Raw genomic sequence first — 21,017 nt, forward strand, 5'->3', positions numbered from 1 at the left:
TCTGTCAAGAAAGCATGCTAGTTTAGTAAAGCCTTATTCAAAGATTTTGTTTCTTTAAATTCAGTGTGGCCTAGTGCAGGCTGAACTGCTGTTTCTAATAGCCTCTCAAAATTCCAGTGCCCTTCTGGATAAAAGTTGCCCCCCCCCCAAAAAAAATCAAACGTATGCACAATGACACATCTTTCTAACTATAAATGTTGCAAACACAAGCACTTGTGAGTAAAATGCACTGCTAAGGAAGGGTTATGAATAGTGACATCTTTTGTCTCCAGTTTACCGACTAGCCTAACAGGATTGGGGGAGAAACAGGAAAATGGGAAGCAATAAATATAATGCTGGTTAAGCTGCTAGCAGGTATTTCAGAAACTATCCGTGGGGCATACCGATTGGGTACATAAGGGTCCTTTCAACTTCAGATTTGGATTTTCCACATATACGCACTACTTTTGGCATGCAAAAGGAGCGATGGGATATAACAAACAGCTCCTACATGGGGGGGAAGGATCCCCAAGTTGCATCTTGCTAAGCTTTTGGAGATGAGAAAGCAGGGGAGGAGAAGCATTTCAACAAACAAACCAAAATACATCTCTGTTTTCTTAAAACAAACCGGATCCCAACCAAACATGGGCTGTTAAAGAAGCCTGAACAAGGAACCGAGGGACCGTAAGGAACGACAACGGAGAGCGTTTGCGGCATGGATCCGGGCCAAAGGCAAAGGTCGGAGGTGCTTCAGCTGCGCGACTGATTCAGATTGGGTTCCACGATATTCCCGTTTTCAGGAAAGGCGGTCGGGAAATTGTTATTAAGAGTCGCCGGAAACTCTAAGGCTGAGTCAGCGTTCTGATAGCTTGCGTAAGGGTTAAAGGACTGCTGAGAAAGTACTTGGCTATCAGGCATCTGCATGAACACCCCTGCCTGAGCAGTCGGGGAGATTCTTTGGCCGGCTAGCGGTAGCTTAGGTTCCCTGGGCTCCAGCTGCTGCTGCTTGCTTTCTTCATCCGTGTCAAGACGGGTTAGCTTTTCTATCCACGTGCGAAACTTCTCCTCTGTCTGCCTCTGCATCTCGGCAAAGCAGTTCATGGCCTCTTCCAGGACGCTGCCTATGCAGTTCCTATCCCACACGGTTCCCCTGTCAAGCAGTCCTGGGATTTCCCTGGTGGCTCCTCCAGATCCCCCAGCACGACTGAAGTCAGCTTTAAAGACATTGAGGCCATGGCATAAGACAGCATGAAAGAAAAGGGCGTCATAGCGATACATTACAAGGCATGCGAGCACAAGACACACTTGCTCTAACTGGCCAGGAAGATACAATCTCGGCTGCCCGGTTATTCGGCTGCCCAGTTATTCGGCAGTTCGTAAACCACCCACACGCCTCGACGTAATTATAACCTCCGGGCTTTCAAAACAACTCTTCGAAAGTGAAATTGATTGCACTCATAATAGACATCTTTGATGTCTCCACTGCAGAATGGAAAACAAGGCAGCGTAACAATGGACAATAATTAAACTCTCAATTTTAGAATTAGGCAAACATTCCGATCTAATATTTACTGTTTATGTCTTTAAAAAAAATATTTGTAAGCTTGCCATTCTCCTGAGCATCTCATGACCAGTGTTCCATCTAAGCTGAGTTAGTGTGAACCAGTTCACAGTTTTTTAGCCTCCGGCTGACACATTGTTTGTCTTAAGCTCAGAAAGCATGGCTCCAGAGCAAACTAATTTATGCAGGAGCCAAATCGCTCGCTCACAACTTTGATGCCAGTAGTTCACAAAATAGAATTTCTGCTCACAAGACTCCACAGCTTAGAGGGAGCATTGCTCATGACCCAAAGAAGGCACAACATTTTACTTAAAAATGTACAGTGTAAGAACATAAGGACAGACTAAAAGGTCTGTCTAGCCAAGTGTTTCCCAAACTGTGTGTCCCGACCCAAAAGGTCACAGAGCCTGTAAAAGCGGGTCGCAGGCTTTTGCAAGTTTTACTGATTTGTGTGTGCTCTGTTCTTTTAAGTGGGTCACTGTGCCAAGTAAATTTGAACTCATCAATCACCATAACGACAAGGTTGGGAACCACCAGACTAGTCCACCATTCAGTTTCAACAGTGGCAAGCTGGACACCTCTGGGCATTCCTAAGAAAGGCATGACGGTGACAGCCAATCCGTTGTGGGTCCACACACCATGTGGTCATTAGAAATGTATTGCTTTGTGAACATGAGGGTTCCATTTATTTCTCATAGTTACTAGATGCTGATAGGCCTCCCTGGATTTCTGAATCAGTGATGTGGATTTTTTTGGAAAAATACCAATAAGAATTTTTTTTGGGGGGGGAAATTTCAGTGCCCTAAAATAGAATGTTCCGGAGGTGTCCCAGTGATGTCCGTAGGAAGAAATTCTATTAAAATAGATGCACTGAAATAGATCATGCACAATTCTTTGGGTAGTTTGAGGTGGGTAGCCATGTTGGTCTGCAGTAAAAGAGCAAGATTCAAGCCCGGTAGCATCTTGGGGACCAACAGGACTTTTGGAGTATGAGCTTTCAAGAGTCAAAGCTCCCTTCGTACTTATTTTGACTCTTATTTAGTAAGCGACATTTTAAAAGCACCTTTATGGCAAAATAGCAACAAATCTTAGAACTGAAATATAAGGGGGAAGGGAATCAAGTGTGGTTTAAATGTTCAAATATTTAAACAAATTCAAAGCTTTATATGGAAATTATCTTGGAATATTACCGGGGGGAGGGGGAGACAATTTTGTATGCACTTCCCTTACGCTTTATTAGGGATGGGCACGAACAGAATTATGAACTGAAATTTGTTGCAAACCAGGCCTGGTTCATGAACCTCAGTTCGTGCCATCCTGCCCCCATGAACTTCCCAGGTGGCTTTGGAAGGTTCATGTGGTTTTTGTGGCTTAGAGCTTAGAGAAGGCATTTAAAGAGACGGTGGTCTCTTTAAACCCCTTCTCCAAGCCACACCACGGTGGCATCACAACTCGATGAGAGAACTCAGAAGGCATTTAAATGCGGCGCGGCTTGCAAAAACCATTTAAAGGGATGCCTTTAAATGGTTTCTGCAAGCCGCGCCGCAGCAAGACTTCTGAGTTCGTTTGCAAGCCATGCCACATCACAAACCACGAACATTCACAAAACTCTATTTTCCCGGTTCTTGCCCATCCCTACATACATTTTAGGACCCCCCCCCCCAAGAAGACACTAAAAACTGTTCCTGCATTACTTTGAAACACATCCAAACATCTAGATTTGAGTACATTGGCCCCTTAAAGACCAACAAGAGTTCCAAGGTATAAGCTGTTGAGAGTTAAAGCTCCCATCGTCAGACTCAAGCTTATACCCTGGAAATCTTGTCAGTCTCTAAGGTGCTACTGGGGCTCCAAAATCTTGCTCTTTTACAGCAGACCAACATGGCTACCCACCTCAAACTACCCAGAGAATTGTGCATGATACGCTATGGATCTGGCTGGCCATGCACGGACATCACTGGGGCACCTCAGTTTCACTGGCTGACAGAGTATAAGGTGGCCTCATGTGTGCCTATGGGGCTTTGTCTGCTATTTATCTATCTATTTATAGACCCACTTTCTCACTGAGAAAGAATAAAGACAATGTAACCCTACAGTAAAATGACATTCAACGGATGCCGGGAGGGCGGGATAAAAATTTGAATAAATAAATAGTAATAATAAATAAACGATGCAATGGTATCGCCAAGTGCTGTCAAGTCATAGCCATGGGAGCGGTGGAAATCCGGTGAAGATCCGCCGCAAAAAGGGTGCCTGGTAAGGTAGTTACCACCCCTGTATGTCTGTGGCCCTAGGTTAGATTCTGTAAATGTGATTAGCACTCTCTGTAAGCCGCCCAGAGACCCTTAGGGGTTAGGGCGGGACAGCAAATTGAACTAATAAATAAATGATATATAAATAGATAGCCGACTTATGGTGATCCTGTAGGGTTCTCAAGACGAGAGGCAAACAGAGGCGGTTTGCCATTGCCTGCAACCCTGGACTTCCTTGGTGGTCTCCCATCTAAGTACTAACCAGGGCTGACCCCCCTTAGCTTCCAAGATCTGATGAGATCTGGCACTGGGCGCTATGAACAATGCAACCGTACGGCATTAAAAGGCAATGTGAACAACAAACTACCCAAGGCAAGGTATACAATAAACCTTATAGTGAGTAGAATTACAAGGGTAGAAGACGATTCAGTAAAAGCAGTAGAATACTTGGAATAATCGTCGCAGTAGAGTAGGATTTAATTCCCTCATAAAGTTACCCCTGCAGGAATGGAATATTGAGGTATTCATTCTAGAAGGCATCTTCTGGGACAGTTGGGGGAGGGGGGAGTGATGTGACCGCACTCTATTCGAGGGGCGGGGGGGGGGGGGGCATAAATGAATGCAAAAACGCATGAGAAAAAGACTTGGGAGAATTCTCGCTTATGCCTCTTCATAATCTGTTACTGCCCTTCTATCAACTGTTCCTAAAATTAAATGCTCCAGTGAGATTTCTTCTCAGGCTCAGCCACAAGAGCTTTGTGAGGAGATTTTAAAGGCTCTGTAGACATCTTAGCACTTAAGTGCCTGATAAGAACATAAGAAGAGCCCTGCTGGATCAGACCAGTGGTCCATCTGTTCCAGCATCCTTTCTCACACGGTGGCCAACCAGTTCCTCTGGAGGGCCAACAGCAGGGCACAGAGGGGAACAGCCTTCCCCTGATGCTGCCTCCTGACCCTGGGATTCAGAAGTCGGCTGCCTCTGAATGTGGAGGTTCCCTTTAGTCACTACGCCTGGTAGCCACTGATAAGACCTATCAAAGACGGCTCAGCCTGAAGGAGCCAAGGCAGCGAGGACAGCCATGACACTTTTGCCTGCAAAACCTCACTGTGACATCTGAACAGAGATACGGGGAGGAAAATGTTCCAGGGCTTTATTTACTCAGAGAGTGATTAAAACATGAAATTCGCTGCCAGAGGATGTAGTGATGGCCACAGGAATAAACAGCTTGAAAAGGGGATTAGATGGATTGATGGAAGAGAAATCTATCATTCGCTACTAGCCATGGTGACTGAGGGGAACCTCCGCATTCAGAGGCAATCAACCTCTGAATCCCAGAGCCGGGAGGCAACCTCAGGGGAAGGCCTCGGCCTCTATGCCCAGTTACTGGCCCTCCAGAGGAATTGGTTGGCCACTGTGTGAGACAGGATGCAGGACTAGATGGACCACTGGTCTGATCCAGCAGGGCTCTTCTTATGTTCTTATGAAGGCCTCGGCCTCTCTGCCCTGTTGTTGGCCCTCCAGAGGAACCTGCTGGCCACTGTGTGTGAGACGGGATGATGGACTAGATGGACCACTGGTCTGATCTAGCAGGGCTCTTCTTATGTTTTTATTTTTCCCCATATCAAGTTTTCCATTTCTAGATACATGGTTTTGTAAACTTATTAACAATGAATGGATGCCACATCCAACACAATAACATCAAAGGGAGGAGGGTGTCCTCTTTCACCACCAAAAGGGCTATCCCTGGGAGAACGGGATCCACGCGGACAAAAGCCACGTGGGGCAAAAGCTCTAAGAAGGGAGCAGAACTGGTCAGGACTGACCCCAAAAGCTCACAGGATACAGAGGACTGTACAAGGCGAGCCCGGCAGTATCAAATTATAATTAACATTTTCTGGACGACCCTCACTAGAAATTGTGTGAGAGTACATGCAAGTTTCATTGGTTTGCAAACTGGGGGGAGGGGGGAAGCAGGGGGGATAAAAACCCACAAATACATATAAACATCCAATTTAAAAAAATCAAGTTATGAATTCACCTGATTGGCTGGGCAGGTCCAATCAAAAGCAAACCTTTTTTTTTTTTAGGTCTCCTCTCCAATGGTGGAGGAGATATTGAAACTGCCAATCTGATATATAGCCTGCAAGTAGCACAAGTGTTGCCACCAGACAGCTACTATGAAACTGAGATGCCTCAGGTCCTTTCTGCATTTGCCTGCCACTCCGGATTTTCTCGTCTTCGAGTTGAGGCAATTTAAGTCTTAGAGGTTAAGACACTGAACTGCAGACTGGAAGGTCTCTAGTTGGGCAGTTCGAGACCCGAGTGCCGCGTGACGGAGTGAGCTCCCGTCTCTGGACCCAGCTCCTGCCAACCTAGCAGTTCGAAAGCAAGAAACTGCAAGTCGATGTAAACTTATTAACAATGAATGGATGCCACATCCAACACAATAACATCAAAGGGTGTCCCCTTTCACCACCAAAAGGGCTATCCCTGGGACAACGGGATCCACGCGGACAAAAGCTCTAAGAAGGAGCAGAACTTGTCAGGATTGAACCTAAAAGCTCACAGGATACAGAGGACTGTACAAGGCAAGCCTGGCAGTCTCAAATTATAATTAACATTTTCTGGATGACCCTCACTAGAAATTGTGTGAGAGTACATGCAAGTTTCATTGGTTTGCAAACTGGGGGGAGGGAGCAGGGGGGATAAAAACCCACAAATACATATAAACATCCAATTTAAAAAAAATCAAGTTATGAATTCACCTGATTGGCTGGGCAGGTCCAATCAAAAGCAAACCTTTTTTTTTTTTAGGTCTCCTCTCCAATGGTGGAGGAGATATTGAAACTGACGATCTGATATATAGCCTGCAAGTAGCACAAGTGTTGCCACCAGACAGCTACTATGAAACTGAGATGCCTCAGGTCCTTTCTGCATTTGCCTGCCACTCCGGATTTTCTCGTCTTCGAGTTGAGGCAATTTAAGTCTTAGAGGTTAAGACACTGAACCGCAGACTGGAAGCTCTCTAGTTGGGCAGTTCGAGACCCGAGTGCCGCGTGACGGAGTGAGCTCCCGTCTCTAGTTCCAGCTCCTGCCAACCTAGCAGTTCGAAAGCAAGAAACTGCAAGTCGATAAATAAGTACTGCTTTGGTGGGAAGGTAACAGCGTTCCGTGCGCCTTGGTGTCTAGTCATGCCGGCCACATGACCACGGAGAAGTCTCCTGACGGCGCTGGCTCTTCGGCTTGGAAACGGAGATGAGCACTGCCCCCTAGAGTCAGACACGACTAGCTTTCAAGTGAGGGAAACCTTTACCTTTACCTAAGTCCAGGGCAAGACAGCATCCAAATAACCTGGGGAGACAGCAGGGTGAAACCGGGCTGGCCACTGAAGGGAGGTAAATGTAATGCAGAACAGGAGGAAAAACCCAGAATAAAAAGGTTGAACTCGATTTTAGTGCAGAATGGGGGGGGGGGAACACACCTGGATTAAAAAGAAGGTTGAATTTGATTTTAGTGCAGAATTGCTTGGAAGACACTGCGGTGAACATGGATTAAAAGGAGAGTGTAGAAAGGGGCTCAGCGAGCTCCCCGGGAGACAGTTCAATTCTGTCGAAGGAGATGAGTGGCTGTATCTCTGGAACATCATGCTCAGTTCTTTGCATATGCTAAAATTAATGGGTCAACACACAGTTTTCTGTGCCTGTGGAAAGGGGGGGGGGTCGCCTTATTTATGCAATGCAAAGAAAGTACACACGATATTGCCTTTAAATTTTTACAGGTCTCACTCCCAATAGAAACAATTTCCACACTGAGCTCTGAACGTTTGATTGCAAATTTAAACCAACCCACAGATTTCATCCCCCCTAGTCAAATATTCCAGTTCAATTATCTGTTGGCTACTGAGATGTAACATTAACGCGCAGTACTTCTAACACGCGGTTTAGTAAATAAAAGCCAAAATAAATTAGGTAATCTGGTCACACTTTTATTTAGAGCAAGGTCGAGTCCAGGAGCATCCTAAAAACCAAGAAGATTCCCAGGGTATAAAGTTTTCCGGAGTCAACGCTCCTTTTCCTTTGATCAGTTACCGTAAACTGACAATACACATTTGATGTGTCTGTTGTGCATTAGACTGTGATGGGAAAAGCTTTACGGCCAGCAGAATTTTCATGAGAATATTCTCAATATTCCAACGGAGAGAGGAATAATGCTCTGCTGCCATTCCCTGAGATTTAAGAACACTGATAACAATCTTAATATTCGCAGGGCCTGCAAGACGGAGCTCTTCCGCCAGGCCTTTAAGTAGGAGCCGCCGCCACCACTATTCCACCTCCACCTCCTGTGCACCTCCGCCTCCGTATTACCACCATGGTTGTTTGGTCCCTACGGGGGGAGCGAGGTGCCTGGGCACGGATTGGATGATAAGATCTCAGGGAGCTGCTATGGAGATTAAGATCTACCCATCTTGGTTAAATCTGTATTGCAAATTTGTTACTGTATTTTATCGTAATTTATTGTTTTTAAATTATGTGTTTATTGTTGTAACCTTGGCACATGGTGCTCTTGTCAGCCGCCCTGAGCCTTCGGGGTAGGGCGGGATATAAATCCAAATATAAATAAATAAATAGCTGACTGTGAAATACGAACAAAGGATTCGTCTCGAAAAGTATTGCCCTGAAGTGGAAGCCTACGTGACAGACCCCCCCACCCCGAAAGTCAACAGGTTAGGTAGCATATAGTTAGGGTGTGAAAGCTACTACCTGTACGCTAGGAGAAGTTTCTGAAATTTCGGATAGCATTTTGACTCTTGTGGGGACTCCCCTTTTTCGCAACACCCATCTCACCTTCTGACCGGGGACATAAGGGCTCAGGAATCTCCATCAGTGTTCCCTCTAAGCTGAGTTAGTGTGAGCTAGCTCAAGGGCTCAGGAATCTCCATCAGTGTTTCCTCTAAGCTGAGTTAGTGTGAGCTAGCTCAAGGGCTCAGGAATCTCCATCAGTGTTTCCTCTAAGCTGAGTTAGTGTGAGCTAGCTCAAGGGCTCAGGAATCTCCATCAGTGTTTCCTCTAAGCTGAGTTAGTGTGAGCTAGCTCAAGGGCTCAGGAATCTCCATCAGTGTTTCCTCTAAGCTGAGTTAGTGTGAGCTAGCTCAAGGGCTCAGGAATCTCCATCAGTGTTTCCTCTAAGCTGAGTTAGTGTGAGCTAGCTCAAGGGCTCAGGAATCTCCATCAGTGTTTCCTCTAAGCTGAGTTAGTGTGAGCTAGCTCAAGGGCTCAAACTGGCAGTAGCCAAATCGCTCATTCACAACTTTAATGCCATTGGCTCACAAAGTAGAATTCTTGCTCACAAGACCCCACAGCTTAGAGGGAGCATTGGTCTGCATTCCTACTAATATCTGACGAAGGAGATAAGGAGAAACTCTGCAGACAACTCACATGTCTGGTTCCCGCATGACGACATCCAGTGGAAGAGCAGGATTTGAATCCGGTAGCATCCTAAAGATGGACAAGTTTTCCAGGGCGTAACTGCTGAGAGTCAAAGCTCCCTTTCCGCGGACACCTGATGAAGGAAGCTTTGACACTTGAAAGCTGGAGAGCCTGTCGATGTCTACGATGCTACTGGACCCGAATCTTGCTCTTCCACTGCAGACCAACATGGCTACCCACCTGAAACCACTTTATTTTTTTTAAAGGTAAAGGTTTCCCTTGCTTGAAAGCCAGCTGGATTCGACTCTAGGGGGCGGTGCTCATCTCTGTTTCCAAGCCGAGGAGCCAGCGCTGTCCAAAGACTTTTCCATGGTCACATGGCCGGCATGACTAAATGCCGAGGCACACGGAACGCTGTTACCTTCCCACCAAAGCAGTACCTATTTATCGACTTGCAATTTCTTGCTTTCGGACTGCTAGGTTGGAAGGAGCTGGGGCCGGAGACGGGAGCTCACTCCGTCACGCGGCACACTCGGGTCTCGAACTGCCGAGCTACAGACCTTCTGGTCTGCAGCTCAGCATCTTAACCTCTGAGCCACCACGGCCCTGGAAAATGTTCTAGGAAACCTTCGGACTCATATTTTCTCAGAACACCTGCTTCACTGCATCAGAGCAGATCAGCTAATGGGAGAGAAGAAATGGAACGATGGAGAGGAGGTCAGAGGGAAAAAGGAAGATATTATGGTAGAGAAATTGCAGCCCTGAATACTAGCATTACATTTTCTTCCGAGTGACAAATTACACAACGGTGGCCATTCCAGTCTCTTGTAGAAAAAGAAGACTCTGGTACCTCAAAGATTACCAGTTATATTATGGCACAGGTATCCACTCTGTGGCTTGCCACCTTTGCAATCACTATTAGTCATGGGTACAGCGCGCACCACCCCAAACACGCTCGTCCCGATAGCTATTAACGGTTAAATATGTAGGTGTAAATATAACCAAATAAATTTCCACTGTGAGGAAACTAAATCCCACTCATTTATTTGTTGCATGCAGAGTTCTGAGTGTACCGTTGAAGGTGGAAAACATATCTGTGGGCACTGAGATTCGAAAAAAAAGCTGGAGGTGGCGTGTGAAAGAGCCGCATGTGGCTCGGGAGCCACAGAGTGAGCAACCGCTGTATTATTAGGGCATATATTTTCAAGTAGGCAGTTTGCCACATTCACCCTTTAATTCACTTTGTGACATATACGTCTAAACGTTAACCCGGCAGCCTAGCAAGGAAATGTAAAAGTCTAGCCTAATTGGGTGTGTGTGCGCGTGTGTGTCTGTGAAACTGACTGCAGGCATACAGAGAGACATAAGCTTGGATCCCGCAGCAAATTTCCACGAATGAAAGAGGGGAGAGAATTTCCCCCATCACTGCAGACAGAGGTCATTTCGGGGGGATCGCGGGGGATCACAGTTCCTCCGGGTGAGGTACGGGGGGCGGGGCACATGACGAAGCCCCGCCCCCTGCTTCCGGCTGCCCCGCTTCCGGCCCTCATTCAGCCAGGAGGAGGCAGGAGAAGAGGGAGGGTAAGTTGGCAGTGGAGCTGCAAGGCCGGCGGTGGCGGCTGGGACCGTTGGGGGCGGGGTGTGTGGCCTTATGACACACTTCCAGTGATGTCAGGGGGTGTGGCCTTATGACACACTTCCGGTGATGTCAGGGGGTGTGGCATATGCTAATGAGTTATGCTAATGAGTTCCCCTAGCTCTTTTTCTACGAAACGACCCCTGACTGCAGACCAGTGTTCCCTCTAAGCTGAGTTAGTGTGAGCTAGCTCACAGTTCTTTAGCCTCCGGCTCAGACATTTTTGTCTCAGCGCAGGGAGGACGGCTCCAGAGCATACTGATTTATGCGGCGGTCAAATCGCTCACTCACAACTTTAATGCCAGCAGCTCGCCAAGTAGAATTTTTGCTCATGAGACTCCACAGCTTAGAGGGAGCATTGCTGCTGACCCACACAATTCGCCCCCATGTTGTTCCCGGGGGGTCCCATGTTCCCCACTAACTTCATTTCAGGGAGCACTCTCAGCTGCCGTGGATTGGGGGGAGGCAAAGACATGCCTTCCATTTGTGGAGATTTACTGATCTCGTCGGATCTTGGAAGCTAAGGCGGGTTTGTCCCTGGCTAGTATTTGGATGGGAGACCAACAAGGAATACCAGGGTCATGACGTGAAGGCTGGCAATGTCAAACCACCTCTGAACGTCTTTTGCCTTGAAAACCCTACGGGGTTGCCGTAAGTCCGCTGTGACCCGGCAGCATTTTCCACCACCACTGTGGCATGGAGCCAAAGTATGTGACATGACAGCAGCCTTAAGGGCTACAAGTGGCATTCTGAAACTGCAGCCTCGGAACCCACTAATAGCTCAAATGCACTTTTAGGTAGACCCTGAAAGCAGCAAACAATAACCCCCATCAAAAAGCTCTTTCTACGGGTTTAAGAGATTAGGATAATGAGTTGGCAGTAGGGGGAAAGAACCAGACTCCAGAATGAGAAACCAGTAAGAGCCCACTCAGGTACCTTTCAACGTAAGCAAAGAAAACGGGCATATGCAAGAAAACTACAAGCGTGGTCCTCACTACAAGAAAACCTAAGCAACAGCAGCCTTGAGTAATTCACCCCCCCCCCAATTATTCTTGTGTTTCTGCATTAATGACTGCCAAAGCACCACACAGGGAAAACGCCTTTCGAGCTCCAAACTGAAGGGCTCAACTATGTCCACCACACAGCCCTGGCTGTGAATACCGCCACTGGATCCCACTATTCAAATACAGCTATACTACAATTCTGTTTTCATCGCGTCTTCATTAAAACAAGGCTCAGGTTAAAATTGGCTGGGAGAAGCATTTTTAACACTGATGTTTCCTGTTTCCTGATCTGGAACCACCATTTTTTTTAAAAAAATAATAATAATAATTTAACTTTGGACAGGCTGGCTTTTAATGCTATTCTTCACCAAAAGAGGAATTAACATGTGTGATTCACTGCTGCAGGAAGTGGTGGCAGCTACAAGCATAGACAGCTTCAAGAGGGGATTGGATAAACATATGGAGCAGAGGTACATCAGTGGCTATGAGCCACCAGATATGGATGGAACACGTCTGGGGGTGGGATGTTCTGCAATCTTGGTGCTTGGAGGGGGGGGCCACAGTGGGAGGGCTTCTGGAGTTCTGGCCCCACTGGTGGACCTCCTGATGGCACCTGGGCTTTGCCCACTGTGTGACACAGAGTGTTGGACTGGATTGGCCAGTGGCCTGATCCAACATTGGCTTCTCTTATGTTCTTATGTTCTATTGCTAGGAAGCAAAATGCACCAGAGGAACTACATTTTTGCTCACCCACAGAACTGTACAATAAATACGCCGATACCCCAGGCTATCTTCATACAAGTAACTATTTCTTCAATTCCCCACTACTCACTTTTAATCCAAGGCACCCAAGGCGCAGAACATCTCAATATGGCACAATCCGCCCCCCCTATTTCCATTTGCAAGCACATCCACCTGCATGCAGGCACGGGACAGGATGAAGTACTTCTGGCCTATCCCCAACAGGCTTACCAAACACGTTTTAAGTGATTTACAAGTGATTTAAGTGATTTACTGTGTGCAGTTCTGGGCACCACACCTTAAAAAGGATATTATAGCTTTGGAAAAAGTGCAGAAAAGGGCAACTCGAATGATAAAAGGGTTGGAACACTTTCCCTATGAGGAAAGGTTAAAGCGCTTAGGGCTCTTTAGCTTGGAGAAAAGACGACTGAGGGGTGACATGATCGAGGTTTATAAGATTATGCATGGGAAAGAGCAGGTAAAGAAAGAGGTACTTTTCTCCCTTTCTCACAATACAAGAACTCGTGGGCACTCCATGAAACTGCAGAGCGGTCGGGTTAGAACGGATAAAAGGAAGTACTTCTTCACCCAAAGAGTGATTAACACATGGAATTCACTGCCACAGGAAGTGGTGGGTGCTACAAGCATGGACGGCTTCAAAAGGGAATTAGATAAGCATATGGAGCAGAGGTCCATCAGTGGCTATTAGCCACAAGGTATAGCTAGGGGCTCTGGGGCAAGTGATGCTCTGTCTTCTTGGTGCTTGGGGGGAAGGTCAACAGTGGGAGGGCTTCTAATGTCCTGGCCCCACTGCTGGACCTCCTGATGGCACTGGTATTTCTGGCCACTGTGTGACACAGAGTGTTGGACTGGATGGGCCTTTGGCCTGATCCAACATTGGCGTCTCTTATGTTCTTATGTTCTTACAAACAGTCCGAAGCAGTGGCAGATCAAGGGAAGGTAGTCATTCTAACTTGCAAATCACAGGGGGCTTTGATACAGTGATGCCAGAGGGGCAGGCACACTGCCCTAAGGAGATACTGCGTTCGGTCTGATTTCAAAACGGTGGCGTCCTGGAGTGTGCGGTTCGGGCTAAAATGGTCCCGTTATACTGAGTGAACACTGCCCTGCAGCAAACCTCAACTTACTGACGACTAAAGTCAGCTTCTACTGAGAAAGGGAAAGCCAATACAATTTACGTCTATTTGAATTAACACTGCAGCGGGAGTATTTTTATTCTGGCCGGGCCGTTGTCCATTTCAATTGTTACCCGGAATGTTTTTAAAGTTCATACAAGTAATCGGATTGTATCTCCTGTTCACAAGTTACAGGGATGGTGTGTCCTTGATCCCCCCCCCCCAATATGAGCGTTGGGTATTTTTAATTTTACATTCAACGCATGCAGAGCTGAACATGCAACTGAGATGCCATATATACCCGGTTAATAATAATAATAATGATGATGATGATGATGATGCTTTCGATTTATTGATCGCTCTTTCCCACATACCTGCGGGCTCAGAGCGATTTACAGTTACTCTTGAGACAGTTGGACAGTTGGTTACTAGTTCCCAGCTTCATTAGTAAGTGTACGTGCATTGGCTCTTTCTCACAAACTTGGGGCATGCACATACACGCAGCTGGTACGTGAATTCGCTGTAACGTGTGAACAGGGCTCATGTGCAATGGTGCACATCTGAGCTGCCATTGGACAGTGCTACAATGACATCAGACGACCCCAAATGATGTCACTGCTGCTGAGCTGTGTCCTTTTAGACTGCCTGTAAAGTCCCACCCCACGTAAATATTCTATGTCATGGGAAGGGCTAGCCTAGAAACCGGTCCTTGTTGCGTTTTTACGGGATGGCAAAAGCCCACCTGCAGTCTTAACTGGTACAGGCCGGCAAAGAATACATCATTCAGAACGTCTGCACGTGTGATCTGTTTGTTTCCGATCCAATTCTACGGAACAAGCAAAAACTCCGCCCGCACCCTCCCGTCGGCCACCAAAAAAAGTTCAGTGATTGGAGACTAGCATGTACCTTTTAAAAAGGTAAAGGTTCCCTTGCTCGAAAGCCAGTCGAATCCGACTCTAGGGTTGTGGTGCTCATCTCCGTTTCAAAGCCGAAGAGCCAGCGCTGTCCGAAGACGTTTCCGTGGTCATGTGGCCGGCATGACTAAACGTCAAGGCGCACGGAATGCTGTTACCTTCCCACTGAAGTGGTACCTATTGATCTACTTGCAATTTCTTGCTTTCGAACTGCTAGGTTGGCAGGAGCTGGAACTAGAGACGGGAGCTCACTCCGTCTTGCGGCACCCGGGTCTCGAACTGCTGAACTACTGACCTTCCACAGCCTGCAGTTCAGCGTCTTAACCACTTGAGCCACCGCAGCTCCTATGTACCTTTTAGCATTACTTAAACAAATGCAAAGGCCTTAGGAAGCTGACCTAGCCAACATTTACTGGGGCTGAAATCCACCAGGGACTGTTGCTGAGCAACCTCCATTCATTTCAGTGGTGGGATACTCCGCATAAAGCCAAGCTCCAAACTGAAACGAAGGCTGGGTGGCTACAATGCTGGGCAGGCTATGCCCAAACATACCACATATGTAAAGGCAGACGCCATTAAATCTGATTGGTTACCCTAGCGGGGGGCGGGGGGGGGGGGGGGGGGGTCACCCACTGGAAAGGTCAAGGCATGAAGTAATCACTGCACTTTCCGTCCTCTCGCACAGTAGAGAAATAGCTTTACTTAAAGTGCATATTTCAGCTGTGTCAAGACACTAGGTACATTCACCCATAAAAAGATTGGCAAACCAAAAGCTTTTAAATAGTACTTTATTTTAAGGTTGCTATAAAATGCAAGTTATCTTTGAGTACCATATGCCAAGTAGATGATACATACTCCTGGTCATGCTATTTCGACTAAAGGAGTGATTGCAGGCCTTTAACAGACTGAAGAATTTCCAAAATGCACCTTCCGGTGTTTTCTCACGAGAACGGCCAAAACATCTGGCATCTTAGTCTAGCAGTACAGATGCATGGGGGGGGGACACCCTGATTATTAGTAACTCTGTGCTGTACGCGACAGAGGAAGGTAGAGCTCGTCCGCTGAGGAAACTGATGGGTCAGTAATATGCAGCCTGCGTGGGAAATGGATAGGCTCTGAAGCTACCACCTTGCCCCTTCGCTCACAGCAAGGTTAAAACACCAGCTCGTCATGCGCGGAGACAAAGCTGGGGAAAGCACAGCTCTGAAATGAAGAATCGGAGAAAACTGGGCTTTGCCGTAAAGAGGGGAAAGAAACCCCGTGGAGTTTCAGCTGCAGATGGAGGGACGACTGCAGCATGTCAACGTGTTTGGTTTTTTATTGTTACGTAATAAAATAGCTGCAAACTAGGCCGATCTAAACATTTCTGCCCAAAGCCACACAGACATTAACCGGGGACGGGGAAAGGACAAGGACTGGGACTCACCGTGACCGGACGTTGTTGTTTTTTTTAATTTGCTGTCGTGCAAAATAAGGGCAATCGGGAGGCTCTGTAAGTCACCTTTCAAAATGCTCCCCCCCCCCAATTTACCCAGAGCCGCAGTTCTCCTAGCGTATTATTTTTATTTTATTTTATTTATTTTCTCAAATGCCGCTCCTCTAAATCTAGTGTGACAGCCGAGAAAGGACAGGCAGGAGCTTTTGCCACCAGTTCAGTTTAAAAAACACCCTCTACCTGGTATCTCTGCAGTGATTGTCTTGCTGCTCCCTGAAACTTCTTCGTCGTCGTCTGACGAACTGGTGCTCGAGTCGCAGGTCAGGTCGCTGTCGCTGGTACTGCTGTCCTGCAGCAGGTTGTACTTCTTGCGGGCGGCCGCCTCCCGCTTCTGCCTCAACAGCCGGATCCGCTCTTTGTGCTTTTGGCTCCGGTGACCTTTGACCTTCGCGACGCGGCCGTTCTGCTTGTCGCTCGACTGCCGGTTCTTCTTGGCGGCCATGGTGGAGGTCTCGCTTTCTGACCTGGACCGCCTGGACTTCCTCCCGACGGCGGACCCCGATACCGCCGCGGCCTCCCCCTCGACAGTGGCTTCGGCTTGGCTGGGCTCGTTCTCTTCCGCGGAAGACAGGGTGTCGGAGTCGGCCAGGTGCCCGCTGGAAGAAGGAGACAGCATGCAGTGGTTGGAAGAGTCGCTCTCGTAGACGCGGCCGGCCGTTGGCTTGTCGCTCTCGGTGGAAGCCAGCTGAGATTCTGATGAATCCCGCCTCAGCTCCATCAGCAAGCAGGGCATGGAGGCCAGCGCGGTGGAATCCTCCGTAACAGCGCCGCTCTCTTTCTGAGCGGGCATTTCTAGTCCTAGAGGTCCCTCTTCGCCCAGAGCCGCCTCTTGTTTCTCCAAGAGTTTCGGTGGGGCCTCTGGGCCAATGAGTTCTTCTACTTTGTCTGCCGCCTCCATCTTCATTTCAGAGTTCCAGGTCTCTTGCTGGTCTCAAATCATAGGGCACAGTGTTTAGCGGATGGTGCAGACTGGCCGAGGACTTCGGCAGGAAAGGAACCTGCGGGAGAACACAGGAAGAAAATGAACAGGTTGGCCATGGCGACATCTCTTCAAGTAGCAAAACTGATCTATGGGGGGGGGGGGATTTGAAATAACCTCTGGAAAACAAATAATCTTGTTGGGCACAAAACTGATGTTATGCAATCGTAGAAAGCCCAGTGGCCCCTTTAAAGCAAACTTTATTGTAGCATCAGCTTTCGAGAAACGCAGCTCTCTTAGTCAGATGCTGTGTTTCTCGAAAGCTTATGCTACAATAAAGTTCGTTAGGCTTAAAGGGGCTACTGGGCTTTTTACTGTTTTGCAGCAACAGACTAACACGGCTAACTTCTCTGGATCTATGATTTTATGAAGGCAATTTTAGTGTTGTTGTTGTTATTATGTTTATCTGTTTATTTACTTAATTTATGCCCCACCCTATCCCACGAGTGGGCTCAGGGCGGCTTACAACACAAGATTCATAAAACAATAAAACAACAGATGGCAGAATAAACAGTGACAGAAAGGACCCTTGCCTCATGTCAGGTGAATAAAAGCTCCAGTGCCCAAGTAATGTTATCTAAGCAGCAGGGCACTGGGAACGGCCATGAACAGGGGAGGCAGGAATGACTGAACATCTGCCACCTCAGCCAAAAGTCTGGTGGATAGGGTTCCAAATCCCCCCGGGGGGTGGATTTCCCCCCGCTTTTGAGGCCTGATTTCCGCCCCCGCAGAATCGGGCCCGGGGAAAACCCCACCCCCGCGTGCGCACCGCCCGGGTGTGACGTACAGACACCGGGCACGCTGGGGGTGGGGCCACAGCCATTTGAGGGGAAAACATAGAGTTTTCCCCTCAAATAAACAGCGGGGCGCTGGGAAAGGGCGAGGAACAGGGGAGGTATTTCTGTCTTAACGAAGATTCAACCGGTGGCGCCCCCTCCCCCACCACTTTCATGCTTTCTCCCCTTTATGGGTGCAGTTGTACAGACAAGAAAACCTTCTTTCAGGGGATTTCGCTATCCGAATTCTGCTACCTGTTCACTGAAAACGGCCATCAGATTTGGGGATAAAAAAATAATCTCAGATCAAAGGTACACTGCTAGTGAGTTCAGGAACCACAATGGGGGAATGCTGCTGAAAAGGGGATGATACCTGTTTATAATCCAGGAACCAAAGCACTGGGTAGTAATAGCCACTCACTTGAGTAATTGGGACTCACCCACTCACTTGAGTAACTGGGACACCCTTTCAACTGCTACTGAAATTGGGAACTGATCCATGATCTTCCCCATCGTGAAGACATGACAATGCAAAAAAAAAAATGCTTATTTCCCTTAGGATTTTTACGTTTTTTAAAAAAATACAGAAAAACTGGAAATATTGTGGAGCGCTGAAAGAGGGCTCCTATGAAATATTTTCTCTTTTGATTGAGTGAAATGATTTTTAGAACATGGCTTTAACCATCCAGAATGTGTAGCATGAAGATTTATATGTAAAATAATCCTGAGTCTATATTAGAAATACATAACAATTTTTCAAGCATGTATCGCTTCACCTAGAGTATTGTGTTCAGTTTTGGGCACCAAAATTTAAGAAGGATACAGACAAGCTGGAATGTGTCCAGACGAGGTCAACGAAGACAGTGAGGGGTCTGGAGACCAAGTCCTATGAGGAAAGGTTGAAGGAGCCAGGTATGTTTAGCCTGGAGAGGAGACAACTGAGAGGTGATATGATAACCATCTTCAAGTACTTGAAGGGCTGTCATATAGAGGATGGGGTGGAGTTGTTTTCTGTTGCCCCATAAGGTCAGACCAGAACTAGTGGGTTGAAAATAAATCAGAACAGTTTTTGGCTAAACATAGGAATAATTTCCTGACAGAGTGGGTCTTCAGTGGAACAGGCTTCGATTGATCTATTCGAGCTAATTTATTACAGCAAGAGCCAGTAAAACAGTACAATTCTGATATTGGAATAGTATAAAAACATTAACAAAGAAAATTAATAAAATTAGTAAAATAAAATAATGTTAATAGAATCATACAATTTTTTCAGAACCTTTACCTTTATCCAATTGAGCTACCCGCTCTCCCCAAATTTTCTGGCTACGAGCCTGTTTCAAGGCCATCAAGTATACTGTTACAGAAAAGCTCCATTGGTCTAAATGGGACTGAAACATGCCTTAGGGGGGTGTTGAACTGCGAGACATGGATATGGCCTTAGGCTGCCTACAGCAGTCCGAGCCAACCTGTTTCACATCTAAGATGAATACGTATATTGCAAAACCACAATTCTATCTTTAAACAGAGACACCACTTTTAAATAGAGATGGTGGAAAGTGCCACCAGTTCACAGCTGACTTATGGCAAACCCGTAGGGTTTTCGGGGCAAGAGATGTTCAGAGGTGGTTTTGCCTTTTCCTGCCACCGTGTCCTTGGAGGTCTCCCACCCACATACTAGCCAGGGCTGACCCTGCTTAGCTTCTGAGTTCTGATGAGAACGACCTACCCTCCAGGTCAGGGTTCAAATGGATATACCATTCTAGATTCTGTACTGGGGGTGGCCAAAACTTGGTTAACGTAAGAGCCACATAGAATAAATGTCAGATGGTTGAGTGCCGCATTACATGAACAAATATCACAGACATGTTTTTACTGGGAAATATGCAAATTTGCTTTTTATTAATATTAAATGAGACTGCCAAAAATAAAGACAAAAGGGGTAAAAATAGATATTGATAATGATATTTATTTGTCCAATGATATCTGTGGGGGGGCATCTGAGAACACTTTTAAAGCTAAAGTTGCTTTCTTTCTCTGTCCCCCCCCCCCACCTCAAGCCTACCCAGGAAGGGGACCACTGGCTGGGGAAGGGAAGACCAATCGGGGAGGCACGCCTCCACTTCGCTTCCCCAGCTGCCCTGCTGGGAGCCGCACGATATGTGTGAAAGAGCCGCATGTGGCTCCCAAGCCACAGTTTGGCCACCCATGTTCTATACCAACAATAAATTTTGTAGTGAAAATCAGTTATCTGTAAAGGGCTCTTGTCTCCAAGTGCACAAGAAAGGGCTGCAGGCTTGTTTTTGCTTTTTTCTTAAGGAATACTCTTTTACTGACTACTACCACAAGCAGAGTTGATGCGTGGAAGACGAACGCCTGCCCAGGGATTCACTTAACCATAACAATGTTCTGCCTTTGCCTATTTACTTTTGCTGCTTCTTGAATTAATAATCCTCTAGAAAATGCTTTCATTGCATCCCATATCACCTTTAATGATGTATCTTGTTTTCTATTTTCTTTGAAAAAAGCTGTTAGCTCTTCCTTCATTTTATTTACAAAGTTATTATTTCTCAAAATTCTTAAGTTCATGGTCCATCTGCTTCGCTTCCCAACCGCATTTGTTCCTGCCTGTATTTCTGCCTCTAACAGATCCTTAACCATTACTGTTGAAATCCATATCATGTCTATTCGGGACCATGAATCATGTCTAGCCGAGTAATATGTAAATTGTTTCGTAGAGTAATTCCTTATTCTCCAAGCATCTACCAAATTTAATTCAGTCAGTAATTGTTCTAAGTTTTTTGGCATTTCTGTCCTTCTTTTCTTCTTCTTCCCGCCTGTCTGTTTATCCTTTTCCTCATCAAAAATTGTATTAAAATCTCCCAATAAACAAATATTTTGACAGTCCTGTCCAACAATAAGTTCATAGAGTTCCTTATAAAATTTCTTTTGGTCTTGATTTTGTGCATAAATATTTACTACCAAAATCTTTTTCTCTTGATTTTGGAATTCCACCATCAAAATTCTCCCATCATCTGAAGCATGAACTTTTTCAGGGAATAGGTTTTCTGTAGCTATTATTGCCACTCCCCTCTTCTTTTTCCTCTTGTCTGAAGCTAT

At 46.6% G+C, this 21,017-nt stretch overlaps 1 protein-coding gene across 1 annotated transcript in view; it reads right to left on the reverse strand.

Moving 5' to 3' along the window:
• The window catches only part of LOC107118636 (chromosome unknown open reading frame, human C18orf25), a 58,523-nt gene that overhangs the window by 34,231 nt on the left and 3,275 nt on the right, over positions 1-21,017 (reverse strand). The window contains exon 2 of the mRNA XM_015421002.1: positions 16,326-17,143. Within this exon, the coding sequence (XP_015276488.1) occupies positions 16,326-17,049 (724 nt within the window). The 5' untranslated portion in view covers positions 17,050-17,143. The remainder of the gene's footprint in view (positions 1-16,325; positions 17,144-21,017) is intronic.

Source organism: Gekko japonicus, unplaced genomic scaffold (assembly GCF_001447785.1).
Source record: "Gekko japonicus isolate JY-2015 unplaced genomic scaffold, Gekko_japonicus_V1.1 scaffold3617, whole genome shotgun sequence".
Taxonomy (NCBI): domain Eukaryota; kingdom Metazoa; phylum Chordata; class Lepidosauria; order Squamata; family Gekkonidae; genus Gekko; species Gekko japonicus.